Genomic DNA, 21,758 nt, shown 5'->3' with positions numbered 1-21,758 from the left:
CAGGGGCAGATTAACCTACAGGCCACAGAGCCTGGGCCCAGGGATGCCTGCCAGTTGGGGGCCCTCTGGGGTGATGGGGCAGCACAGCCCAGGCAGACATCCTGGCCGCAGGCATCTGGGACATGCAGTGCATGCCGCCTCACCCCTGGCTGGGCCTGGGCCAGGGCCGGGGCTGGGGTAGGCACAGAGCTGTGTGTGGGCAATGGTGGCTTCCAAGGGCCATCTGCTGCCAGGAAGCTTCATGGGCAGCCTCAAGCCCGCTCTCTACCATTTGCAGGGGTCTCCTGGCACCAGCCCTGCTAGGACAGGATGGCACAGGACAGCCCAGCCTCACTGAGTTTGGCAGAGGGGCAAGCGGGCAACTGGAGGTGGTGCAGAGCTCATATTCTCCCCCACTCCATCCAGCTCTGGCACCAGGATGAGATAGGCACTGAGCGAACCCAGAACAGAATAGAACAGGCCTTCAAAGAATTTACAGATCAAAGAGAAAGCAGAGCTCTCCTTAGAACTCCTCATTGATAACAGATCTTCCCTTTGCTAACTGAGCTACAGCAGCTGCTTTATTGTGCGTGAGATGCTACTATGTATGTGTGTGTCAAGTACATAGGCTGTTTTCACATTGCAGTTTACAGCAGAGGTTTCCAAACTTTTCCTTATTGCCCACGACCTTCCAGATTTACTAGCTGCCCAAGTACCCCTACCAGCATACCTTGTACTCTTTAACCCCTTAAATGCCAGTTGCATATATTATGATAATGAAAATTAATCTGCCGTTACACAATTTCTCCCTGAGAGCTGAGTACAATTGTACCCACAGAGCTGTCTTGTGTACCCCCAGGGGTATGCATACCAAAGTTTGGGAACCCCTGCTCTACAGGGCTCAGCTAACAGGTTAGCTATTTTATCTCACCCACCAGGGAAACAAAACAGTCGAACGGCCATACAGCTCTATGCAGCAGCTACTACCAATGGCAGTAGTATGTGTTGGCAGGGGTGTATCTTTGTGTGTTTAATCAGAGGTTATTCTGTTGTAATTTACAAATCCTTTGATAATTTTTGTGGTTAACAGTGATGAAGTTTCTGATGTTATTAAAGTATTTTTGGAACCTAGCTTCACATTGGCAGAGGACAGGAGAGACATTTGTGATGGCATTTAGGAAGTTTCTTATCTCCTTTTCCTTGCCCATCATTTTTTCAGACAAGAATCTATCTTGTGATTCTCATAGTGTCAGACATGGTTTAGGGTCCTATTTGTTATGATCCTTCTAGGGTTTATGCTTCACAGTGAATATGGAGGGTTCATCTTACGCTCTGACACTTAAACTTTTTCCTTCTCTAACACCTTCTTTTTCTAATAGGCCACACGTATTTAAAGCCACCATGAAAGACAATCCTTCAATAGTGCTAAGGTGGCTTTGCACTTCAGAACACCTACCACTTTCTATTCTGCTCAAGACTTAAGCTTATCTAGCAGCAGCAGCAGCAGCAGCAGCAGCAGCTGTGTGTATGTATGTGTCAGATAACGAGCCTAGGCAAGCAAGTTTCTTTGGGTAGATGTGATACCTTTTATTAGACCAACCAAAACATTGGGAAAAAGGTTCCTTGCAAGTTTTCGGCACAAACAACCTTCATCAGGCATAAGAAATTCTGCTTGTTATGTGTTCCCCGAGGTAGAAAAGAAGCAAATATACAACAAGCATGTTTGTGAAAACGCAAATGAATGGAAGTAAGGAAGACAATGGGTAGAGATAGGAGGAGAGTTTGGGGAAGGGAGGGAGATGTATGAAGGAATGCAAGTGGTCAGCTGGAGGCAGGTTAGCCGGGGAAAAGATAGATAAGGAGCCTAGTCTTTGATCCCTGACCCCTCAGGTCCTCCTGACCAATTGCTGATGTTGCAACAATCACCCAGCAACCAGGGGGAGAGTCTAACTCACAGCAAGCCTTTGTGTAGGGTCCCTGGAGCTTTACCTGGAACATGTGGGAACTCAGTCAGATAAAATAGAAAGCTGCATACCTTAGTTCCCCAGGAAAAAATAGCAGCAGAAGCCTGGAGTCTATAAAGCTCTGAACCTAAGAGCCTTAAACACTTCAGTCATCTAGCCCTATGTGTTCTCTCTTGTAATCAATACATTACAAATTCACAGCTCACAATCATAGTAGCACTTTCTCCTCTACAGCTTTCAAAATCATCAGATAATTCAAGCTGATTCCACTTAAAAAGCCACCACAAAATATCAGTAGTGTGATCTGACTTGGAAACAAAATGTTTTCACCATTTGGGTTTCACCCTCAGTGGGTCTCACTCTAATTTCAATGTACCATCCTCTCCACCTGAAGTGTTTCTTCTAATGCTTGCTCCCCACAAACTTGTGTAGCTTCTATTCAAGCAAACAAAATCAGTGCCTCTTCTGATTTTCGGGAAGTAAGCAGCCAGAATTGGGGCTTCCCAGTTCCACTGAAGTGGGTCAAAGTAAGGAATTGCTGTATCAGCACATGCATCCACTGTAACCCACTTAACAGTAAGTTGCACCAACTTTTGGGATACCAGGATCATCTATGGTGAGACAAGGGACCCAATTTCTGTCCTGCTTGTGTTTTGGGCAGTCATCTCTACCTGTGTATCAGACAAGGAACATTTTGTACCCACTTTCTGCTGGTGTGACATGGAGATCAAAGCTTCTAATGTCTTCAGTATTTTATCAAGGGCACTAGTATATCTTCAGTCTGGAAAACAACTACTGGTGACAAAGAGGCCACAATTGACTGTTTCATGTGCAGGCTAACACCTTTAACCAAAGTGTTTTCTTTCCTTTCCCTCACATTACCACCACATCTGTAAAGTTTGGGAGAACCTTTATTTGCATAACGCACTTTATCTTTTGCCAGATTCAGTTTACTAACTGAAGAAATATCCCTCAGGTTAAGGGAAGGCTATGCAGAACAGATAGCAATGCTGCCAGTCACTGATTCAGTGCCAGAAAGCTAGTAAGCAGTTCAGCCTGTCTGAACCATGAATGACTTAACTCCCTTCTGCAGCTACCTGTGAAAGTCTTGGCTCTACCACAGATCCCTTATTTGTTACTGCATGCCATTCCCAGCTTCTGAGCTGCAGGCTTCCCCCAAAAACCAGAACTCCTATTCTGAACATGGTATAATTTTTTTGTTCAGGATAAATGGTGTCCAGATAGGTGAGGCTGTAGTTGCCTTTGTGTTGCCTAAAGGGTCCCACATACTGAAGCAATGCAAAAAAAGCAAATGCGTAAGTATAGGGGCACTGAAGGAGAAAGATGTCCCTCTCCTTATTTATAGTATTGTAATATGATTTATATTATTATATTATGAACACTTTCAGGGTATATTTGTCTTTTTGTTTTATGTAGTACAACATTTACCACAGTTATGTCCTGGTCCATGGAGAAGGCTCCTGGGCATTACAGTAATCCAACAGCAATTAAATGATGATGGAACATTCTTTTTAAAAAAATCTCCTTTGACAAGCAGGATGTTCTGAGATTATATTAACAGATAACTCCAGCTAGTTTTACTTTTAAAAAAACCCACAAAACATCTGTAGTGTGGTCAGACTTTGAGACAAAATGGTTTCACCCTCAGTGGGTCCCACTCAAATGCCAATGTACCACCCTCTCCCAAGAAAGAGAAGTGTTTTTTCCCCTGAAGCATTCAAATTTCTTGCTTCCTACAAACTTGTGTAGCTTCTGCAAGTCATTGCCACTTGCTTAAGCTAAAACAGGAAACTGGCCACCAGCACAAGGCTTTCTTCAGATGCCTCCATGGTAAATTTATTATTCAGGGCTGTGGTGTTATCAAGCATACCAAGCTGCTCCAGGCAAGCTTCTGGGTAACAAAGCCAATTAGCCTTCCCCATAGAGGGTATCCACATGTAGCCACAGCCAAACAGGTAACACAAACTAAGGAGTAGCCATTCAGCAACCTGCCAGCTTGAGGGTCCTGCAGCTGTGGGTATTAAGTTTCTAGTATAGATGTGTTGTATATCCAAACATCTCATTAGCTCTAGCTCTGTGGTCCCTAACACAGAAAACATTTGTTCAATACCAACTGAAGCTGACACTCAGCCACCAGCTCAGGCAGCACCCAGGGATCTTTGGACTTCTCTTTGCCAAGGTCTAACCAAGCCTAATGCTAGTTAATTTGGAAATTTAACTGGATTATAGCATTGCTATGGAAAGTTTGGGCTAACATGGTATGCATCTTAAGGTACTAACTTGAGAGGCCTCTTTGGAGGCCTCTACTGTAACTGCTTTGCATTTTGTTTACCAACCTGAGACCTCCATGAAGTATCAACCTAATATACATTTTAAGTATTCTATAGAAATATCTGCTCTGAATACAAAATAGCCTTTGCCTGTTGCTTTCTGTTAGTGACCAAGACCACACACAACAGTAGTTCTGTCTTGACTTTACTGGCACTACCTTTTAGGAAATTCATCTCCCACCTGTTAATTTGGTGTCAAGAAAGACAGAAAATGTTAAAATGACAGATCAAAATATTCACCTCCTTCCTTTAAGCAAAATCAAAGACAAAATGACACAATCCATGTTGACAATCACAACTATAAATGACAGTGCATAGTACACACTTCTTATATAGCATATTTGTATACAGGCACATTAACATCCACTGCATTTGAAATCCAGATGACAGGCCTCAGCTCCAGTTCAGTTAAACAGTGCACGAAAAAAACTTCTGGTAAAGAAGATTGAAAATGGAGTTTCTCCAAAGGCTCAGCTTTCCAAGCCATTACCTCTCTTAGCGAGATCATATTTGGAGACAGCCACTCTGCCCTGCCATCATAGTTATGGGGGCATAGTAAAAAAGTCATAAAATTCATGGAAGTACTCTCTCATACTGTGGGAATTGTGATTGGAAACAGAAAGGAGAAAGCATGAAGGTCTTGGGTCCAAACTCTAACACAGTTTCCAGAGACATTCTGTTAACATATCACCTTCCCATTTTGCTGCAAGGTCTCCCCAGTATTTCAATACTATAGATGTAGTTAGATTATTTGATTTCATGGAAATTCTCACACAAGATCTAAGCAATGGGTTTTGTGTTTTGGCTTTCCCATGGCTTGTTTCCTGGGTTGCATATTTTACTAGCAGCTGCTAATGAAAGTGTACAGCTACAAAAGCTGCCTACAGGTTTCAAGCCTGCAATACTTTGCCAAGGTTTCCCTGCCAAAACCTCACCACTTCAGACCATAGAGCTGAAATCTATAAAATAAGCATGTTCACACAGTTCTCATGCAGGTGTTTACTGAAGAAATTTCTTCAGAGATAGAATAAGTATAACTGAAGAGGAGCAAGTTATTTCTGTAAAAATGATGGCTCAGGAATCATCTTATCTAGTTTGTTCTAGGACGGAAGATCCCCTCCCAAGCCAAAACTTTGTTTTTTTTCCTACATGCAACAGGCTTGAGAAAGAAAATAAAAGATGAAAAGCCCTTGAATGGTTCTTTATTGGGAATGAGGGCACCAAGGCTTTGACGATATGCAGAGCAGTTTAGAATCTGTAATTCTTAAGCTCTTACAAGATATGTATTAATGAAGTCCAAGGCACACTCACTCCACATGCTACTCAACTCTCATTATTTAACATGCTCTCAAATGTCCAAGCCTTTGCACTGTTCTGCAACTGTGAAGCCTGAGAGAGAACTAGGTAAGAATAGTTCTTAATCCATGGCCAGCCAGCATTTTTCCTCCATCAGGGAAGGGTCAGGACAGGTAGGATTAAACTGAGCTGCACAGTTAATAGCTTGTGTTCTTATCACCCATCATCCCACACAGAAATCCTTGCTTTAACTCATTTTGGTTAATGACTATACCCTATTCAGTTCTTACTTGTACATTCAAATCTTATATTAGCTCACCAAAATCCCAGTCCTGAAGTACTGAGTATGCTGAACTCCCACAGTAATCAGTGGGATACTCAGGACCCTATACATCTATACTTCACCTTCGTTTAAAAGTTGAAACAAAAACCAAGGACACTGTTGGGCCCAAATTTTAATTGTGCTAGATTTATGATCATCTAATGAAGAATTTCTCTGGAATCTATGTATTCCTGAAGTGCATGATGGTGTACATCAGCTATGGGAATCTATATTTTAATTTTTAAAATGATGGCCAATACACAGACATTTGTTTAAGGCTGGTAGACCTATTATGTCAACATATTTGAATATTCCATTTGCTGCTTTTAGTTTAACTGCCCTAAAATGAAATGCCTGCCAGAAAAAACACCCATAATTTACCAAGCTGATTTGAAGTTTTCTGGGATCTCTTCAGAGTACAAAGGGAGTTCCCTACATAGGCTCAAAAACCCCCAAGTCTTTAAAGAAAGATTATAAATGAAACAGCATTTTCTTTCAACATCTACAGATTTGCTGCAGGCAATGGGCATCATTACAGTCAATTTAGCTAGACAGAGAACACTTCACATGAATTAGTGCAGCTTTTTGCAGCAACAAATTCCCTCTCTCTAGTATCATCCTAAAGTGCTTCTTTTCTTCTTAAGGTCTGTGCAAATATTACTGCAGATGCAAAATAAGTTCTTTTTGAAAGGAGTTAATGTCTAAAGCCTGTCATTAAGTCCTCTTTAAATAAAAGCAGGAAAGATATCAATGACTATATGACCCACTTTCACTGCCAGCATGCAAGCTGATAAGATGGCATTTCCAGTCTTCCTTCCAGTCACAGCCCTTCTCTCTTTCTCTGACTCAAAGACAAAACACTAGGGAAACAAAACAGTCAAACAGCCAAACAATCACGGCCAACAATCACATTAACCAAACTCTAAAAAGACCGTGACCTCCTAACATCTTCTACTATGCCTTCTCTTTAGGCATGGAAAGAGAACACCAAGGGAGATTTAGGATTAGATGAGACAAAGCATGTCAGTGTCTTGGGCATACCCCTTGGCAAGAAAGGCATTGGGTTCTGCAGTACAGGTCGTCAACTTGAGTTTTCTTCCGTGTAGAGACTTCCCAATGCACACATGAACATTGTGAAGGAGTTTCTTTGAACAACCTGTGTCATAATCATTTAGCTTCTAGAGCACCAAAACTGTCCATATCCCAAGGAAGTGTAATAGTACGGTCTTCCTGGAATGATTTACTCAGAGGATACAAAGATCAAATCCATCTTTCCTCTATTTGCACCTGTGTCAGATGGGAAAGCTTTTCAATCTACACCCCTGTATCAGAAATCACATGTCACTCCCCACCATGACTGAGCAAATCTCATCCGCTATGGAGCTGGGAAGTCACCAGTCTTGCTAGCTGATCATGGTAAGCCAGAAAAAGGGAGTAGCTGAACTCCTACACAATGAGTCATTCAAGATTTCAGACCCATTTTTTCCATCATCTGTTCATATATAGTCCATGCCATCGCTGCCATCAAAGTACGCCTCAGAGCACGGGGGAAGCCACCATGGAAGAAGCCAACCAATCCATAATCCTTAAGGTGGAGACAGAAAAAGAGAAAAAAATAATCATCTCATTTTGTGCTGTTTAATTCCTATTTACTGGATGAAGCATGCCAGAAACTGCACTGAAATATGTTCCATATCATTCTATAGTATCCCAAAACTCTAAGCTCATGGAGCACTCAGAGGGACAGGAGGAAAAAAAAGATGACTAGCAAATTCAGGAAGTCCTGCTGATGAAGGAGCCACAGTAGTCGGGTGGTGAGTACACCACAAAGCTGAGATTACTGAAATGGTAGTGGAAAAAGGAGGAGAAATATAGGGGTAAGACAGCCTATAGGGAAAGCCACAAGTCTGCAAAACAAAAGAAGGGGCATGGACAAGAGAAACAAACCATTTCACGTCACGTTATAAAGCAGCTAGCCACATTTTAACAGCCTGTTAATATGTACAGAATTCTGTGCTATGTATTTCCAAACTCCTTAATATTCTTGAAGTAGACAGAGAAATTTTTAACAGGCACAAATAGTGTAGGACAAAAAAATTCAAAACTAGACTCACAGTTTGGAGACAGGATTTGATATGGACCAGAGCTGAAATTTCTCATTCTGATCATTTGTTCCACTTGCAACAAAAGCAATAATTCTGCCAAGGCACCTCATCACCTCACTGTACCTGCTTTGATCTCATGTGCCTATAGAATTGCACTTCAGGATTTGAGAGTCGCATCTAATGGACATGCAATTCCACTGGACTTTCCAGGGACAGGAATACGGTAAGTTTTTTTTTCCCCCCACTGCCACACTCCCAGTTCCCTGGGTAACAGATCTGTACATTCATTAATCTTTAGCGTTCAAAGGACAGAGAATTGTTTTACAGCTTATTTATTGAGGCACTGGGTCACAAAAATCCCTCTGCCTCTCAGTGTGGCAACCACTGAAATGCCTACCCTGATAAACCAGAGATGGCAGCAAAATTTTCTTGCTTATAACATGCCCTGGAATAAGATACAGTACCTTGTTTTTGAAAAGCAGAAGGAATTTTAAAAAATTCCTTCTGTGTAGTAAGTAACTGAGTAGCAGCAATTATGGATTTCACAGATTTCATAGACATTAGGGCTGGAAGGGACCTCGGGAGATCATCGAGTCCAGCCCCCTGCCCAAAGGGCAGGAAGTCAGCTGGGGTCATAGGATCCCAGCAACATAAGCCCAGCCTCTTTTTTTTTTTTTCCTGCTTTCTTTAGATTCCATGCAGACTTTACTTAGGCTTTTGCACAGCAGAAGCCTAGGTAGCAGAAAGTGCTGTTACTATTTCTTTGTTTATATTATGCTCTCCAGTTTTTAGCATTAGTGTGTTGTGTGTGAAAAAATATGGTACAGCAAAAGCTCCGTTATCCAGCACACATGAGAAATGGGGCATGCCAGATAACCAAATATGCCAGTTATCTGAGAGGCGTCTTTGCTCGCCCCTCCCACCACATCTGGTGCATCCACATCTCAGATTAACCGTGCCGCCCCTCCCCTGATGTCAGTGTGCAGGGGGTAAAAGGAGGGGAAGGCTCTGAGCAGACTGCTTTACTCTGCGCGGCTGCTTTCCCCTGGGCTGTGGAATTTGACAAAAATCAGAAGTCCCACTTCTGGTTTCCCTTTTGCCACATCGACCGGCGTCAACCCGCATGCTGGTTAATAGAGCATACCAGTTAATCAAGTGCTGGTTAACGTGGCTGTTACTGTATATGGGTGTTGGTGAGATTTCAGGCTGAAGGAAGGTAGAGAACTTAGAAAGACTGCAGACTTCAGTCTTACAGCAGAAAAGACTTCACAATCTGTATTTATCATATAGTTTGCAAAATATTTATATATTTTCATACTGTACAAGACTTTTGCCACTTACTTACATAGTCAACATGCTCCATCTCAGGTGCTTTTGCTGTAGATTTTAGCTTTGCCACGTTAGAAATACGAACACCTGCCATTTCTTTAATCTTTTTTGTGTAGTTTCACAGTAAATGAATTTGTATAAGTCTTGCTCAACCAGATTTTCTACAGAATTCCAAGTAATAGAATTTGTGCCTTTTCTAGTATAACATCTGGGCTAAAAGAACATATCCAGAAGTTTTTTCCCATCTCGGTGATTGTAGCTATTAGTTTGCTGCTTTTCCATTCCAGAGGATTTTGGCAACATACCAGTGTAATTGTGAAATGATCATTAGCTTTTTTCATTGCTAAGCCTTTAGTATTGTGTAACTTGAACCTTTAAGCAAAATTAATTGCTCCTTCTGTAAAGTGCAAGTCCCACACCAAGGATGAACTATACTCCTTTCCAAAAGGACAGAAGGCAGCATGGTATAATATGTAGCATATTAATTCCTCTGGCATTCAGGCATTTTTAGGGTCAAAACAGAGTGAGGGATATTTATTTGAGAAAGCGTTCAGAAAGTTAGATAATGACAAAACACTTTTTAAATGGTGTAATGGAAATCGTTCCAACATGGGTCTTTAAGAGGAGGCTAGATGTACACCTTGCTGGGGTCGTTTAACCCCAGTACTCTTTCCTGCCATGGCAGGGGGTTGGACTAGATGATCTACTCAGGTCCCTTCTGACCCTAGAAACTATGAAACTATGAAACCCAAGCAGGGGACAATTAGTTCATACAAAGTTACTTGTTCACAGTTAAGGTAAAATCATCTAAGTATGTATAGTCTGTTATTAAGAGTCCAAGAGTAAAAGTGTCTAAGAGAGACAATACCAATAAGATCCTGTCTGCTCCTGATGACAACCCATAGAGTTACTATCTAACATAAACTGGATTAAAGCTGTCTACCCTTTTGGAGCAGGCATCACACTTGGCTGAATGTAAATTAGTGACTGAAAACTGAAGACTCAATGTCCCATAGTGTAAAGCAGAGTAATCACTTTAGAAGCTATAGCGGTATCATAGCAGGGTTAGATTATATACCTGATACTCAGGGATAATGGTTTTCTGTGTTTAAAAGTGGTTAAATCAGAGTATTTACACACTCCCCTCCCCCCCCAAACCCATGTTTTTCCATGATTAAGATGAAATGCCACTATAATATATAGGTATCAGTTGAACACAATGTTTTATTGATATATTTACAATTTTAAATTAATTTGGAAGCCTGCCAGTGTTTCAATCACTATAAATAAAATAAATTCTAAATACCTAAAAATTTTGGCATTTGATTTTGGGTTTATCATGGAAAAAAGTCAGCGCTCCTCCTGCACCCTTTATTCACCAAGATGGGGGTCCAGCTACAGCTGTTCCCCCTCACTGCTTTGTGGTGCTGAGCAGCCCCAATATGCCAGTGCCCAGCCCATACCATTGCCTCTCACTCCCCACCCACAGCCACCTGCCGCTCTAGCCCTGCCAGAGGGGGCCCCCAGCTGCCAGGGAACCGGGTCCACAGCCCCCATGCACACACAGCAGCACCCAAGACCCAGCTGTCCCCTGGGCAGCAGGGCCAGAATGGCAGCAGGGGCAACCAACACGGGTTCATCAGTGGCAGGTCCTGTCAGACCAACCTGGTGGCCTTTTACAAACAGATCACCAGATCATTAGATGCAGGGGTAGCAGTGGATATAGTCTTCCTGGACTTCTGGAAGGATTTTCACACTGTCTCTCACCCCGTTTTCATTAAGAAACTGGGGGGCTGTGGTGTAGATACCCACACTGTCAAATGGGTTGCCAACTGGCTGGAGGGCCACACCCAGAGGGTGGTAGTGGATGGGTCTCTCTCAACCTGGAAGGACGTGGGCAGTGGGGTTCCGCAGGGCTCGGTCCTCAGGCCTGCACTGTTCAACATCTTCATCAGTGATTTGGACAAGGGGGTAAAAAGCACCCTGTTCAAATTTGCTGATGACACTAAGATGTGGGGAGACGTGGGCACGCTGGAAGGATGCAACAGGCTACAATCAGACCTAGACAGGTTACAAGGGTGGGCGGACGAGAATAGGATGGGTTTCAACACAGACAACTGCAAGGTGATGCACCTCGGGAGGAACAACCGGCACCATACCTACAGGTTGGGGAACTCCCTTCTTGTCAGCACGGAGGCGGAAAAGGATTTTGGGGTCATCATTGACTCCAAGATGAACATGGGCCGGCAGTGTGGGGAGGCAGTTAGGAAGGCCAACCGCACCTGGTCATGCAAGAAGGATGTCGACAGCATGGAGAGGGTCCAAAGGAGGGCCACTCGTATGATCAGGGGACAACAGGGCAGGCCCCATGAGGAGAGGCTATGGGACCTGAACCTGTTCAGCCTCCAAAAGAGAAGGCTGAGGGGGGGGATCTTGTGGCCTGTTATAGTCAGGGGGGATCAGCAGGCACTGGGGGAGCCACTGTTCCCCCGAGCACTGCCAGGAGTGACCAGGAATAACAGTTACAAGCTGGCAGAGGGTAGGTTTAGGTTAGATAGCAGGAGGCACTACTTCACGGTCAGGGCGGCTAGGGTCTAGAACCAACTTCCAAGAGAAATGGTGCAGGCTCCTACCCTGGGGGGTTTTAAGAGGAGGTTACAGGAACATCTTGCTGGGGTCGTTTGACCCCAGTATTCTTTTCTGCCATGGCAGGGGGTCGGACTAGATGATCTGCTCAGGTCCCTTCTGACCCTAGAAACCATGAACTATGAAACTATGAGGGGTGGAAGGGGGGCAGATGTGGGCTGCCCATTGCAGGCTTGGCCAGGGTGGCAGGGCTGGCTCCCCACCTCTGTGTTCAATCCCAGGGCGGGACATGGGGAGCAAATGACCACCCCCCCCAGTGTCTCCACAGCCCAATAGGCAGGACCCAGCAGGGCAAGGCAGACTGGGGCCAGGTGCTACCCCCACAAGCCCCACACCACTATGGCAAGGTGCTCTCTGCGCCGCCACCCCCATTACTGCCGGGCAGGCAGGGGGCACTTCACCATGGTAGCGTGACAGTCTGCCCCCACCCCACTCACAAATCTCGAGGGCATTTGCTCCCCAAGCCCCACCCCAGGAATGCACATGATGAGGAAGACTGCTCTTCTAGAGGGTGGTGTGGTGGGAGCTATCTACAGCTCTGTCTTGCTCCCTACCTGGGCCCTGGTACTCTGCCAGCCTGCAAGGGGAAACCCATTTCCCAGGTTTTTCTCCTTAAAATCAGAAAATCTGAGTTTTGCCATGTTTTTAAAACAAATGCAGGCTCACCTTGTATATTAAGGCAATTACTTGGCCTGTCCAGCGGTATTTTTCAGGTGACAACTGCATGTGAGTTTTGATAACATCAGCAGGTTGCGTAGCCAAAGAAGCCAGGACTCCTGCAAAGATGCCACAGCTGAAGTTCACTAAGGGAATGAGGGCTGGATCCAACTGATCTGAAACGGAACAAAGAGAAAAACTTCTACATACTGCTCAATCTTACTTTGCAGCACGTGACTTTTCCTACAATCTCTACACCACACTGAACAGTTGTTGAATTATTAAATAATGAGAGGAATAAGAACTTTTAAAAGAAAACTGGGAAACTAACAGATGACTCAAATTAGTACTGGTGTACATTAGAAGGGAGGGAAAAAAATCACTTCCACTGAAACTGGATTTGAAATAGAGACCTAGAAATAAAGACAGAGTGTTTTTCGATGGCAGAGGCTGCTGAGGGGGAAAAAAACAAAACAAATTGAGCAAGTCATAATTTAGTAGAGATTGCAGAAATGGAGAGAACTATACAGTGTATAAGAAACTGAGCAACTGACAATGTCACTGAGCAAGTTATCGCTGCTGGATTTTCTGCCTCTTAAAGAAGTTCTGAAACTGAAACTTTGGTGTTGCAACTGATCACACCAAAGCATGATCCTATCCATATGTAACCTAGACTAAAATCCCTTGAACACCAACATAAGGCTACTTCATCCTTTCACATGACCTCATTCAGGACAAACTTATAGTTCTCTGAAAGTGACAGAGAAAAGCACCACCTAAGTCCTTTCAGAGATAAATTTCACCTCCCGAGACAAGGACAGAATAATTAAAGCAAAATGAGCTGTATATTGGAAGGAGGTAAGGAGAAGGAAGATTTGTATATTGCAGGGGGTAAGGAGAAGGAAGGTTTGTGTTATCATGTGCATATTCAGCCTTACCCTGAGGAGTGATTTTTTTGGTCTGTGTGTAGAACATCAAGTAGATGCCCGAGAAAGGTGCATCCCGCAGGAGTGTTGCTGTCAGCCCACTGTACAAGCCATGAGCTCCTTCTGTTCGATAGATATTCCTCAGGGCTCCATACACACTCCTGTAGCCATACTTTCCACTCTGCAGATGGCACATAAAACCAATAATTAACATTCCAGATACAGTGCCTCCTCAAGAGGAAAGCTTTAATGTAAAATCATGTACCTATACTCAAATGGAGCAATCACTTACATCACTGTCCCTGGGTGACACCACAACAGGTAGGCAGTTATAACAGATGCCCAAAGAGGCAGAACCATCAGAAACCAACCAGATTTTAAGGTCAGCTTCATACACTATAATTAGCATATTTTCCAGACACACAATCTGAAGCACATATAATGCCAGGTGGGATGGAATAGGAAGTAGTCCAGAGACACCCCATGCCAAACGGAGAGCTGCACCCTCACTACAGTGTTAACAGCAGAGCTTCCAATATGCTTTTCCATAGTTATGCTACTTTAACTTGTTGCATTATATAAATAGTTACATTACTGTTACTTTTTGCTGACAATTAATATATTCTGCTCCATCCATTTTCATCTGATGTAAAGATTAAACCCAATCCTCTCAGAGAATTAATCATGTTGCCTCTACAACAGTTTCCAGAAGGAAACAAGCTATTAAAAGTGGAATTTGACCCTTATTTCCTGCACAGCCAGTACTATGAAGCAAACTTGTGCAATGGAACTAATCCCTAATATCCGGTAATAATACTATATCTGTTTATCACTAACAAGGCTTAATGCCCGAGATAGTCACCTTGCTCACCCTTGCTATGATGGTATTTGAAAGATTTTACCTACTCATGAGAGAGTTCTTGCATCAAAAAAGCAGTAAGTACAATTTTTCAGTCTAGCTAGCATTTGAACTTTGCTTCTTCTGTGTTAGGTGCTCAAATGCTGCATGGAGGATCTCCACTTCTCACTCACATATCTCCCAAGAAGAAGTTCCATTTTGTTATAGGAAGGGGCATGGAATCAACACAAAAGTTAACCACAAGGGTAATAGAAGAAAACAAAGGCTTACACTTACCTCATACCGTGTCTTTACTACTGTTATGGGAAGCAGGCAAACCCCTGCTACTGTGCGAGAGCTTACTCCCAGAAAGACCGACTCCAGTGCTGTGGGGGAGCAGTCCATGAAAAACTTCTGCTTCATCATGTACAAGGTGCTGAAGTAAATCCCAACCCCAGGGATGCACCTTGCAAAGGACTGCAGAGTGAAGAGTGAAAATTGGAGATAGTGATTTTCCCCTTCTCATGTTCTATGGAACAGAGTGTTAAAATTTGCTATGAGGCAAAGGAAAAAACTGGTACACTGTAGAAAAGTGAGATAAACAGAAATTATTGCAATCCCCAACAACAACGTGCACACTCAACAAGTGACATGAGTTTCAGCTGGTGCACCATCACTATAAATATATACTCCAGGTTTTTATGGCAAGATTTAGGTGCTGATTCACTGAGGACTGTAAGACCTAGGTGACTTATACGGCTAAGTCCCATTCTAGGCACTTAAATAGCTCAATAAATTGGCCCCATCACTCAGACGTCTAAGTCACTTAGACGTTTGCAGCAGCGAGCAAAGCAGCACTTCCAGACCTTTAACAAAAGCTGAACCATAAGTACCATTTGATAGTGGGTAAAAAACAAAAAAACCCCATATAGTTTTACTTGCGCACACACACTCACACACAGTAATAGTCACTTACTGGAGAGGCCCCTTTCCAGAGCCCCAGGAGGCTTTCAGTGCGAACAACTCTAAAGAGCAAAGCAACCATCCCCACACGATGTGACCTAGAATTAAAAAAAAAAGAATTAAGAGGCTGCACTAAAATTGTTCTCCCTGGAACCCACTCTACAGCCCAACCCTAGTCCTACTTCATCCACCCAGGACTTCCCAACTATACATCTCCGTGCATTAACTACAGCACCTCAGAGCCTCCACCTCTGTTCTGCCATTCCTTTGTCCAATCAATGCTCTCTTCATCCAAGATCCACAGGGCCATGGTCATTCCTACTGCATATCTACTGATTATGACATTTCCTCTTGATAACCCCATAGGAGCAACTAAGTTATGGGTGACACTGTCATTCATCATCATTGGACTGGATTACTACCAGGCATTATATTAGGCATATGGACACAGCTACCTAAATTTGATACTCTTGTCATACCTTATGTCCAGAAAAGAGTATAGCAATTGCACAGGATTCTCCATAATATAACAGTGTGGAAGGGGACAATCTCCCAGGCCCAGTTTGGCCTCCCCACCTGTCTTTGGGCAAGCTGCCTACCTTACTCATCTTCCATGCCTTGTTGTAAATTAAAGATGTTAATTAGGCAGGAGACTGCCCTGCGAGCACCCTGATGTCAAATGGCAGAATACACATGACTCCTACATCTCCCTATCATATCCCATGCCTCACTGATGTTTCCATGAGTTGTCTGGCTTAAGGCTGGGCCCAACTCAGCTGTGTTAGGCTTCTCTCGTACTACCCTATATAGGGTTTAACACACTGCCATACACAGGGCCTCTAGCACTCCACCTGTTCTCACCAGGCCTCTTCCACTCATGCCCCCTTTTGGACCTCATTCACCCTGCCCTGCTCCCTTGAGCAATCCTGGAAGGCCATCAGGCTCGACTCCGTACTCCTCGGCCAGCCCTGGCACAGCCTCTTGGGCCTCTCCTGCAACCCCCATCTGAACAGTGGCTGGGCAATTAGCCAAATACTGGACCAACTCCATCCCTGGCCCTCACCAAGTAACACAGCCCACTGGTTCTCAATTTGAGGCTAGTGACTCTCCCCTTTCACTCGTGGCTCTCTCTCTCTCTGCCACCTCACTCAGCCTCAGGCCCACTTGCGGCCCCAGGCACCCTAAGGCTTACCTGGATCTCTCTGCCGCTTTCTCCCAGGGCCTCAACCTCATTCTCTCACCCCTTTCCAGGGCTCCAGAGACTTACAACCCAGTGGGTCAGGTGCCCCTTGCATGGGCATGCCTCGCTCCACTACTCCTCTCCAGGGTCTTACACCCCTATGGGCTTCGGCGCCACCCTTGGGTGTGCCTGGCCCCACTACCCACTCTGGGATCAGGTGCTTCCCATGGGCATGCCTGGCACCACTCCCCTCTGATGTTATAACCCACTAGGATGGTGAGGGCTGGGGTTAAGGCACCCCTACCAGCCTTTCACCAAGTAACTGGCCTGGCATGTCTTAGGGACTCCCTCACCACAGGGAGTCCCACCAAGCCACCCTTTCCTGGCAGGGTGCAGTTTCAGGTCATGCCCAGGACCAGGAGTCTCCTGCCATCCCCATAGCTCCTGCCCTTACCTCCCAGATGTCCTTTGAGCAGCAGCGCAGCTAGCTGGTGTTGCTCCTTCAGCTGCTGGCAGCAAACTGCTCCCCAGCCCAGAGAGGCAGGATCTTAAAATGGCCACCTCATCAGAGCTGTCCTGTACCCGTTCACCGCCTGTTCTCCTCCTGACAGTGACAGGCACCAACAGTGCCCTGCCACCCACCTTCCCCCTTAAAATTGGTTCCTAGTGGGAAGGCTTTTCCCTGCTGCTTGCAAAGCAGGCTCACTCAGAGCCAGCAACAGCCCCTAAGTGGTGAGCACCCCGCTCGTGCTTCGCCGCAAACAGACATCCAACTAATAAACAATGGATTACCTATGGCATGGAAAGGATTGGACAGAACTCTCGGAATAGGATTTCACTACCATCTTTCAAAAATATTAAAACACACCATACTGTTCCTCATACAGACACTGTTCTACAAAAGCCCCTCTCTCTCATCTACCTGCTCGGCAGCCAGCAACATCTGACTGATACCCATCAGCTCTACAGCTTAGCCAACAAGAAAATGAGACCATCATGACGGAAGCTGCAAGCACTTACCCATTGATGGATGGCTGCAAGGTTTGCAGCCGGGTTTTGATCAGGTCTAGGGGCTGGAATAGAAGCGTAGAACAGGTCCCACTGATGGAACCACATACAAAAGCCTTCAGCACCGGATGCATCTGAAAAAGAAATCCGGACTTTTCAAAAACCCATCATAAAGGTGGCAGCTTTGTTAAGAACTGTGCAAGAGTTAAAAAGCCAAGTGATACGCTACACAGCACAGAAACATAGCATGGAGGGATCTCCTGAAACACTGCAACAGTTCCATGCGGTCTTAAGCAACCACTTTCAGAAACCAGTTTCAGAAACTGACCTAACTCCATCTCAGAAGCAGTAAGGTTTTGGGCCCCACTACCCCTACTGCAAACAAGATTCTGGAACAGGCTCCTTTCAGTTACAAGCCTGTTTCTCATTTCCAGACTATATTTATTTAGAACCATTTATGACCAAATCTGGTGTCAATGATGTCCTGTTCTTTTCTCTCCCTGATGTATTTATAGCAAGAAAGCATATCCCCGCTCAGGCATTGTGGGATCTTGCCAGTTATCTGGGATCTGAATGCTGGGCTCAATATTCTTCTTGCAGTTCCTTCAGCTTCATGACTCTCCAGTGCCTGATATAAAAGAACAACATACTCTAAACAGGCTACAAGATTGTGACTGGGGAGCCTGTGACTCTGCTCCTGAGCTTCAGTGAGTCTTTTACTGTAGGATAAGTGACACGCATAAGCTATCTTACTGTAGAATCTGCCAGGCTAACTTGTCTCCTCAGCAAGAAATCCAGAGACTGTGGAAAAGCAGTCTTGTTTTTCCCCTCACAGCACTTCAACAGCCAAAAACACCCATGAAAAAAGAAGTGCAAGTCTACAATAAAGCCACCTCACATGATTTATATGAACAAAGAGTTTCTATGCCCTCCAAACAGTCACGTCAAATAACACATCCTGCTAACATAACTTTGGTAAGGGGACCCACCCCAGGAACCTTGTGACAAGCAGGTTTTCAGCTTCTCTCAAAGTGTTTTTGAACAGCAAGTCTTCTTAGATAAATTATATCCAAGTAGCTTCTAATATTTAATTGGGACCATCTCTCTCTCTCTAATAGGTTACAGATGACTCCTGAGATTTCTTGAGGATCACTGTTCTTAGAATACTAAACATCAAGATGCCCTTCCTCCCTTGACATCTGTGCATCCAGGATAACAACAAGCTCTTTCATGAGAATGGGAAGAGTGGTAAAAAGGACAAAGCATTTGAGTTCCCTTAAACCAGCATTTTTCAACCCATGGGTCACGACCCAAAAGAGGGTTGCAAAAGTATATGAAATGGTCGCGAACAAAAATGGAGTCTCCTTTAAAGGAGAAAAAGTGCAAAATATTAGTTTTCCCCTTGCAGGCTGGCACTACTTAGGGCCCACCATCACCTATACACCCACCCCCTGCCCTATACACTGGGGGGGCTGGGCCTGGGGGAAGCAGGTTGGGAGTGAGGGGCACTGGGTCAGGACTGGCCACTGATGCTTATAAATGGGTCTGGTACAAAAAAGGTTGAGAACCACTGCCTTAGACAACTGGGATTTCCACATATGCAGCCCCATTCATGCTAATTCTCACTTTCTTTTTTGAAAAACAAACTAGCCAGGGTTTTGTTCTGAGGACAGCAAGGGAGACATTATCAAGTAATGCAGAAGATACAAAGGCTTCTTAAAAATCTTGCCATACTTCTCAAACCTAAAGACCCAAGAATGTCTTGCAAGCTACATACACATTACAGTATAAGAAGCTGGTGGAAAAAGCTTCCCACTTAAAACCCCATGACCTTCTTTTCTTCCTGTTTTAGCCAATTTAAGCTGTTAATGTTATCTTATTACACCCCAGTACCTCTTTACCTTCATGGTGACAGAAGCAACCTTGTGCATTTAAGGTGTCTAGAGCACCAGGAAGCCCCAATCCTTTCCTGAGGCCTGTCGGTGTTACTGTTGTACGTGCAGTAGTAACTGTTTGGAGCCTGCTGCTGGATAGTTCTTGTATTTCTACCCTGAACGTTAATTAGACAACTGCTTAGATGTCTGGCTAGTTTACAAACATGGAAACGAAGCTGCAGCTTGAAGCAAAACACTTCCCCGTCTCTCTGAGCAGCAGGGACGTCTTCACAGCAAGCTCCATGGCTTTGCCTGATGAAATCCTCCTGCCGGCTGGACATGACAGAAGGGAGCAGACTCAGGGAGACTCAGAGCCCCTGGGGAAGGCAGGCCCCGGCATTCACCCACGCTGGCAGGACCAGGGCTCTGAAGGGCTGCGGCCAGGCCCTGCTCAGCCCGCATTGTGACCCTGCTGAAAGCGCTGATGCACTCCTCCGGCCCGCTAGTCCAACCAACGCGGCTGGCTGGGCTGGCTTTACCCCCGGGCACACAGGACCTCGCCACGGGCAGCGCAGGCCTCTGCGGCCCCCCATTCAGCCCCGACCCTCCCCTAGCCCTGCTTAGCTTACGGGAAGAGGCTGCGAGCGCTCGGCGCGGAGTTCGGCGGCCCCTCCCCACGCAGCCGGCAGCTGCTCCGCGGCACCAATCCGCGCCTCCGGCAGCGGCTCGGCCATTCCACAGCCGAGCCCTAGCGAGAACCGGAGCGGAAGTGACGCCCAGGCACGCCTCCTGTGCCAGCCAATCGGGAGGAAGGAGGGGAAAACCCTCCCCCAGCCCCGAAGAGTCGCGCGTTAACCCTTTCCTCGCCATGCTGCTATTTCTCTCTCTCGATGCATCTCTGTATTTATTTAGCTCTAGATAGACAGCTATATAGAAGTGTAGGCTATTTCCTTTTGAGTCCCCCCTGACAGGCCTGTGCTTTCTGGTCCCCTCTTGGGGTGTGACAGACAGACCGATCGATCTAGATACAGAGATCTAGAGATATAAACAAAGACTCTACGGGAAAGCCTCTGCTTCCTGACTGCCTTCCCACGCCCATAAAGACCGCGCTCAGGGAGGCGGGCGCCCGAGGAGCGCACTCCCCTCCACGCTCTTACCAGCAGTGTGCCCATTTTCTGGCCTACATCCGGAGCAGAGGAGGCCGGGATTTCTGGAGCATTTCAGACACCGGATCAAGCAACGAGGCCGGCTTAAGAGCTCCAGTCCCGGGCTCAGCTGCCTGGTTCCCCAGCCCCACTTGCGCCTCGTCTGGCCGGAGCGGGGAAAAGCAAGCTTCACTTCCGAGAGCCAGCCCCGACAGCTGTGCAAATCTCGGCGGGGCCGCTTCTTTCCAAAGCCAAAAGTAAAATAAAGGCGGGAATGGCAGCTGCTTGCTCCGCGCACCTGGGCTGGGCGCCTGCCGGTCCACGCTGCCCAGTCACACGCGCCCACGGCCTTGCTGACGGTGTCCGCCGGTGGTCCGTGTCCGCCCAGCATGTTTCCAGGCCTGCTGGGCCCAGGCCCGCCCCGCCCCTTGGTCCCCCTGCCGAGCTCGCACAGCCTCAGCCTCCCCCGCGTCCTCCAGGAGCTTTTCCGGCTCAGAAAGTGTCCAGCCAGGCACTTGGCAAGCTGCTCCTGCACCACCTGCTAGGGAAGGCAGGCCTTTTGGCTCAGATCGAATTAAGTTCCTCAGCCTCTTGCCGGCTAAGATCAAGCAGGGGCATCCAAATCCCAACACCTCAAGCCTTGGGCCTGCCTACGTATAGGATGCCTGCCAATGGGTCTAGGGCAGGGGCAGGCAAAATGCAGCCCGCAGGCCAGATGTGGCCCACCAGGCCATTGCATCCAGCCTGCGGGACCCCTAAAATTTTAGAAAATAAATACTAAGCTGCCCCGGCTGCCTGTCACGTGGCCCTCAAAAGCATACCAAAACTCAGTAAGCGGCCCTCCTCCCAAAATGATTGCCGGTTTAAAAACAGTTGTACCATGCCAGCTCGTTGCCGTGCATGCTTCAGGGTCCACTGCGGGGAAGAGGCCAGCACTGTGCTCCATTGCTGGGGTATCCATCCCCAAAAAGTCTGGCATCCAACTTGGGAGGCAGGAAGGGGACGAGTGGAGGATCAAAGGGGGGCACGCCCCTGTCCCTGTCCCCATCGTGCCAGGCCCAGCTGCAAAGGGAAGGGCGAGGAGCTGCATGAGTGCAGTGGCCCTGGTTTGGTGGCTCTGGCCCCAATTTTGATTTGCAGCATGGGGGGTTTTGCATAGTTGATGGTAGCTATGA

General features: G+C 46.0%; 1 protein-coding gene across 3 annotated transcripts; it reads right to left on the bottom strand.

Moving 5' to 3' along the window:
- Positions 1-1,545: 1,545 nt before the first annotated feature.
- Positions 1,546-20,992, bottom strand: SLC25A38 (solute carrier family 25 member 38). 3 transcript variants are annotated; one of them, XM_090050362.1, is made up of 7 exons: positions 20,596-20,992; positions 17,577-17,698; positions 15,390-15,474; positions 14,711-14,890; positions 13,588-13,756; positions 12,659-12,825; positions 1,546-7,497 (listed from the first exon to the last, which is right to left on the bottom strand). In XM_090050362.1, the coding sequence occupies exons 1-7, from the start codon at positions 20,608-20,610 to the stop codon at positions 7,375-7,377; spliced, it is 861 nt and encodes a 286-aa protein (XP_089906488.1). In that variant the 5' UTR covers positions 20,611-20,992; the 3' UTR covers positions 1,546-7,374. The 3 variants fall into 3 exon arrangements, with proteins under 3 accessions (XP_089906488.1, XP_089906487.1, XP_089906489.1); XM_090050361.1 differs by lacking the exon at positions 20,596-20,992 and adding an exon at positions 20,068-20,191; XM_090050363.1 differs by lacking the exon at positions 20,596-20,992 and adding an exon at positions 19,466-20,026.
- Between the last annotated feature and the right edge of the window lie 766 nt (positions 20,993-21,758).

The sequence above is a fragment of the Crocodylus siamensis genome, chromosome 5 (assembly GCF_052110815.1).
Source record: "Crocodylus siamensis isolate JL-2025a chromosome 5, ASM5211081v1, whole genome shotgun sequence".
Taxonomy (NCBI): Eukaryota; Metazoa; Chordata; order Crocodylia; family Crocodylidae; genus Crocodylus; species Crocodylus siamensis.
The sequence above is the reverse complement of the archived record's forward strand: the minus strand, read 5'-3'. Positions and strand labels throughout refer to the sequence as shown.

What these genes read in the sequence shown, in the direction of transcription:
- SLC25A38 (XM_090050361.1), bottom strand. Translation starts at nt 20,172, where the DNA reads ATGGCCGAGCCGCTGCCGGAGGCGCGGATTGGTGCCGCGGAGCAGCTG. An exon ending in TCTGGAAAGGGGCCTCTCCA is followed by an intron (nt 14,891 to 15,389) that starts GTAAGTGACTAT and finishes TTCACTCTGCAG; the next exon opens with TCCTTTGCAAGGTGCATCCC. An exon ending in CAAAAAAATCACTCCTCAGG is followed by an intron (nt 12,826 to 13,587) that starts GTAAGGCTGAAT and finishes GTTCCGTTTCAG; the next exon opens with ATCAGTTGGATCCAGCCCTC.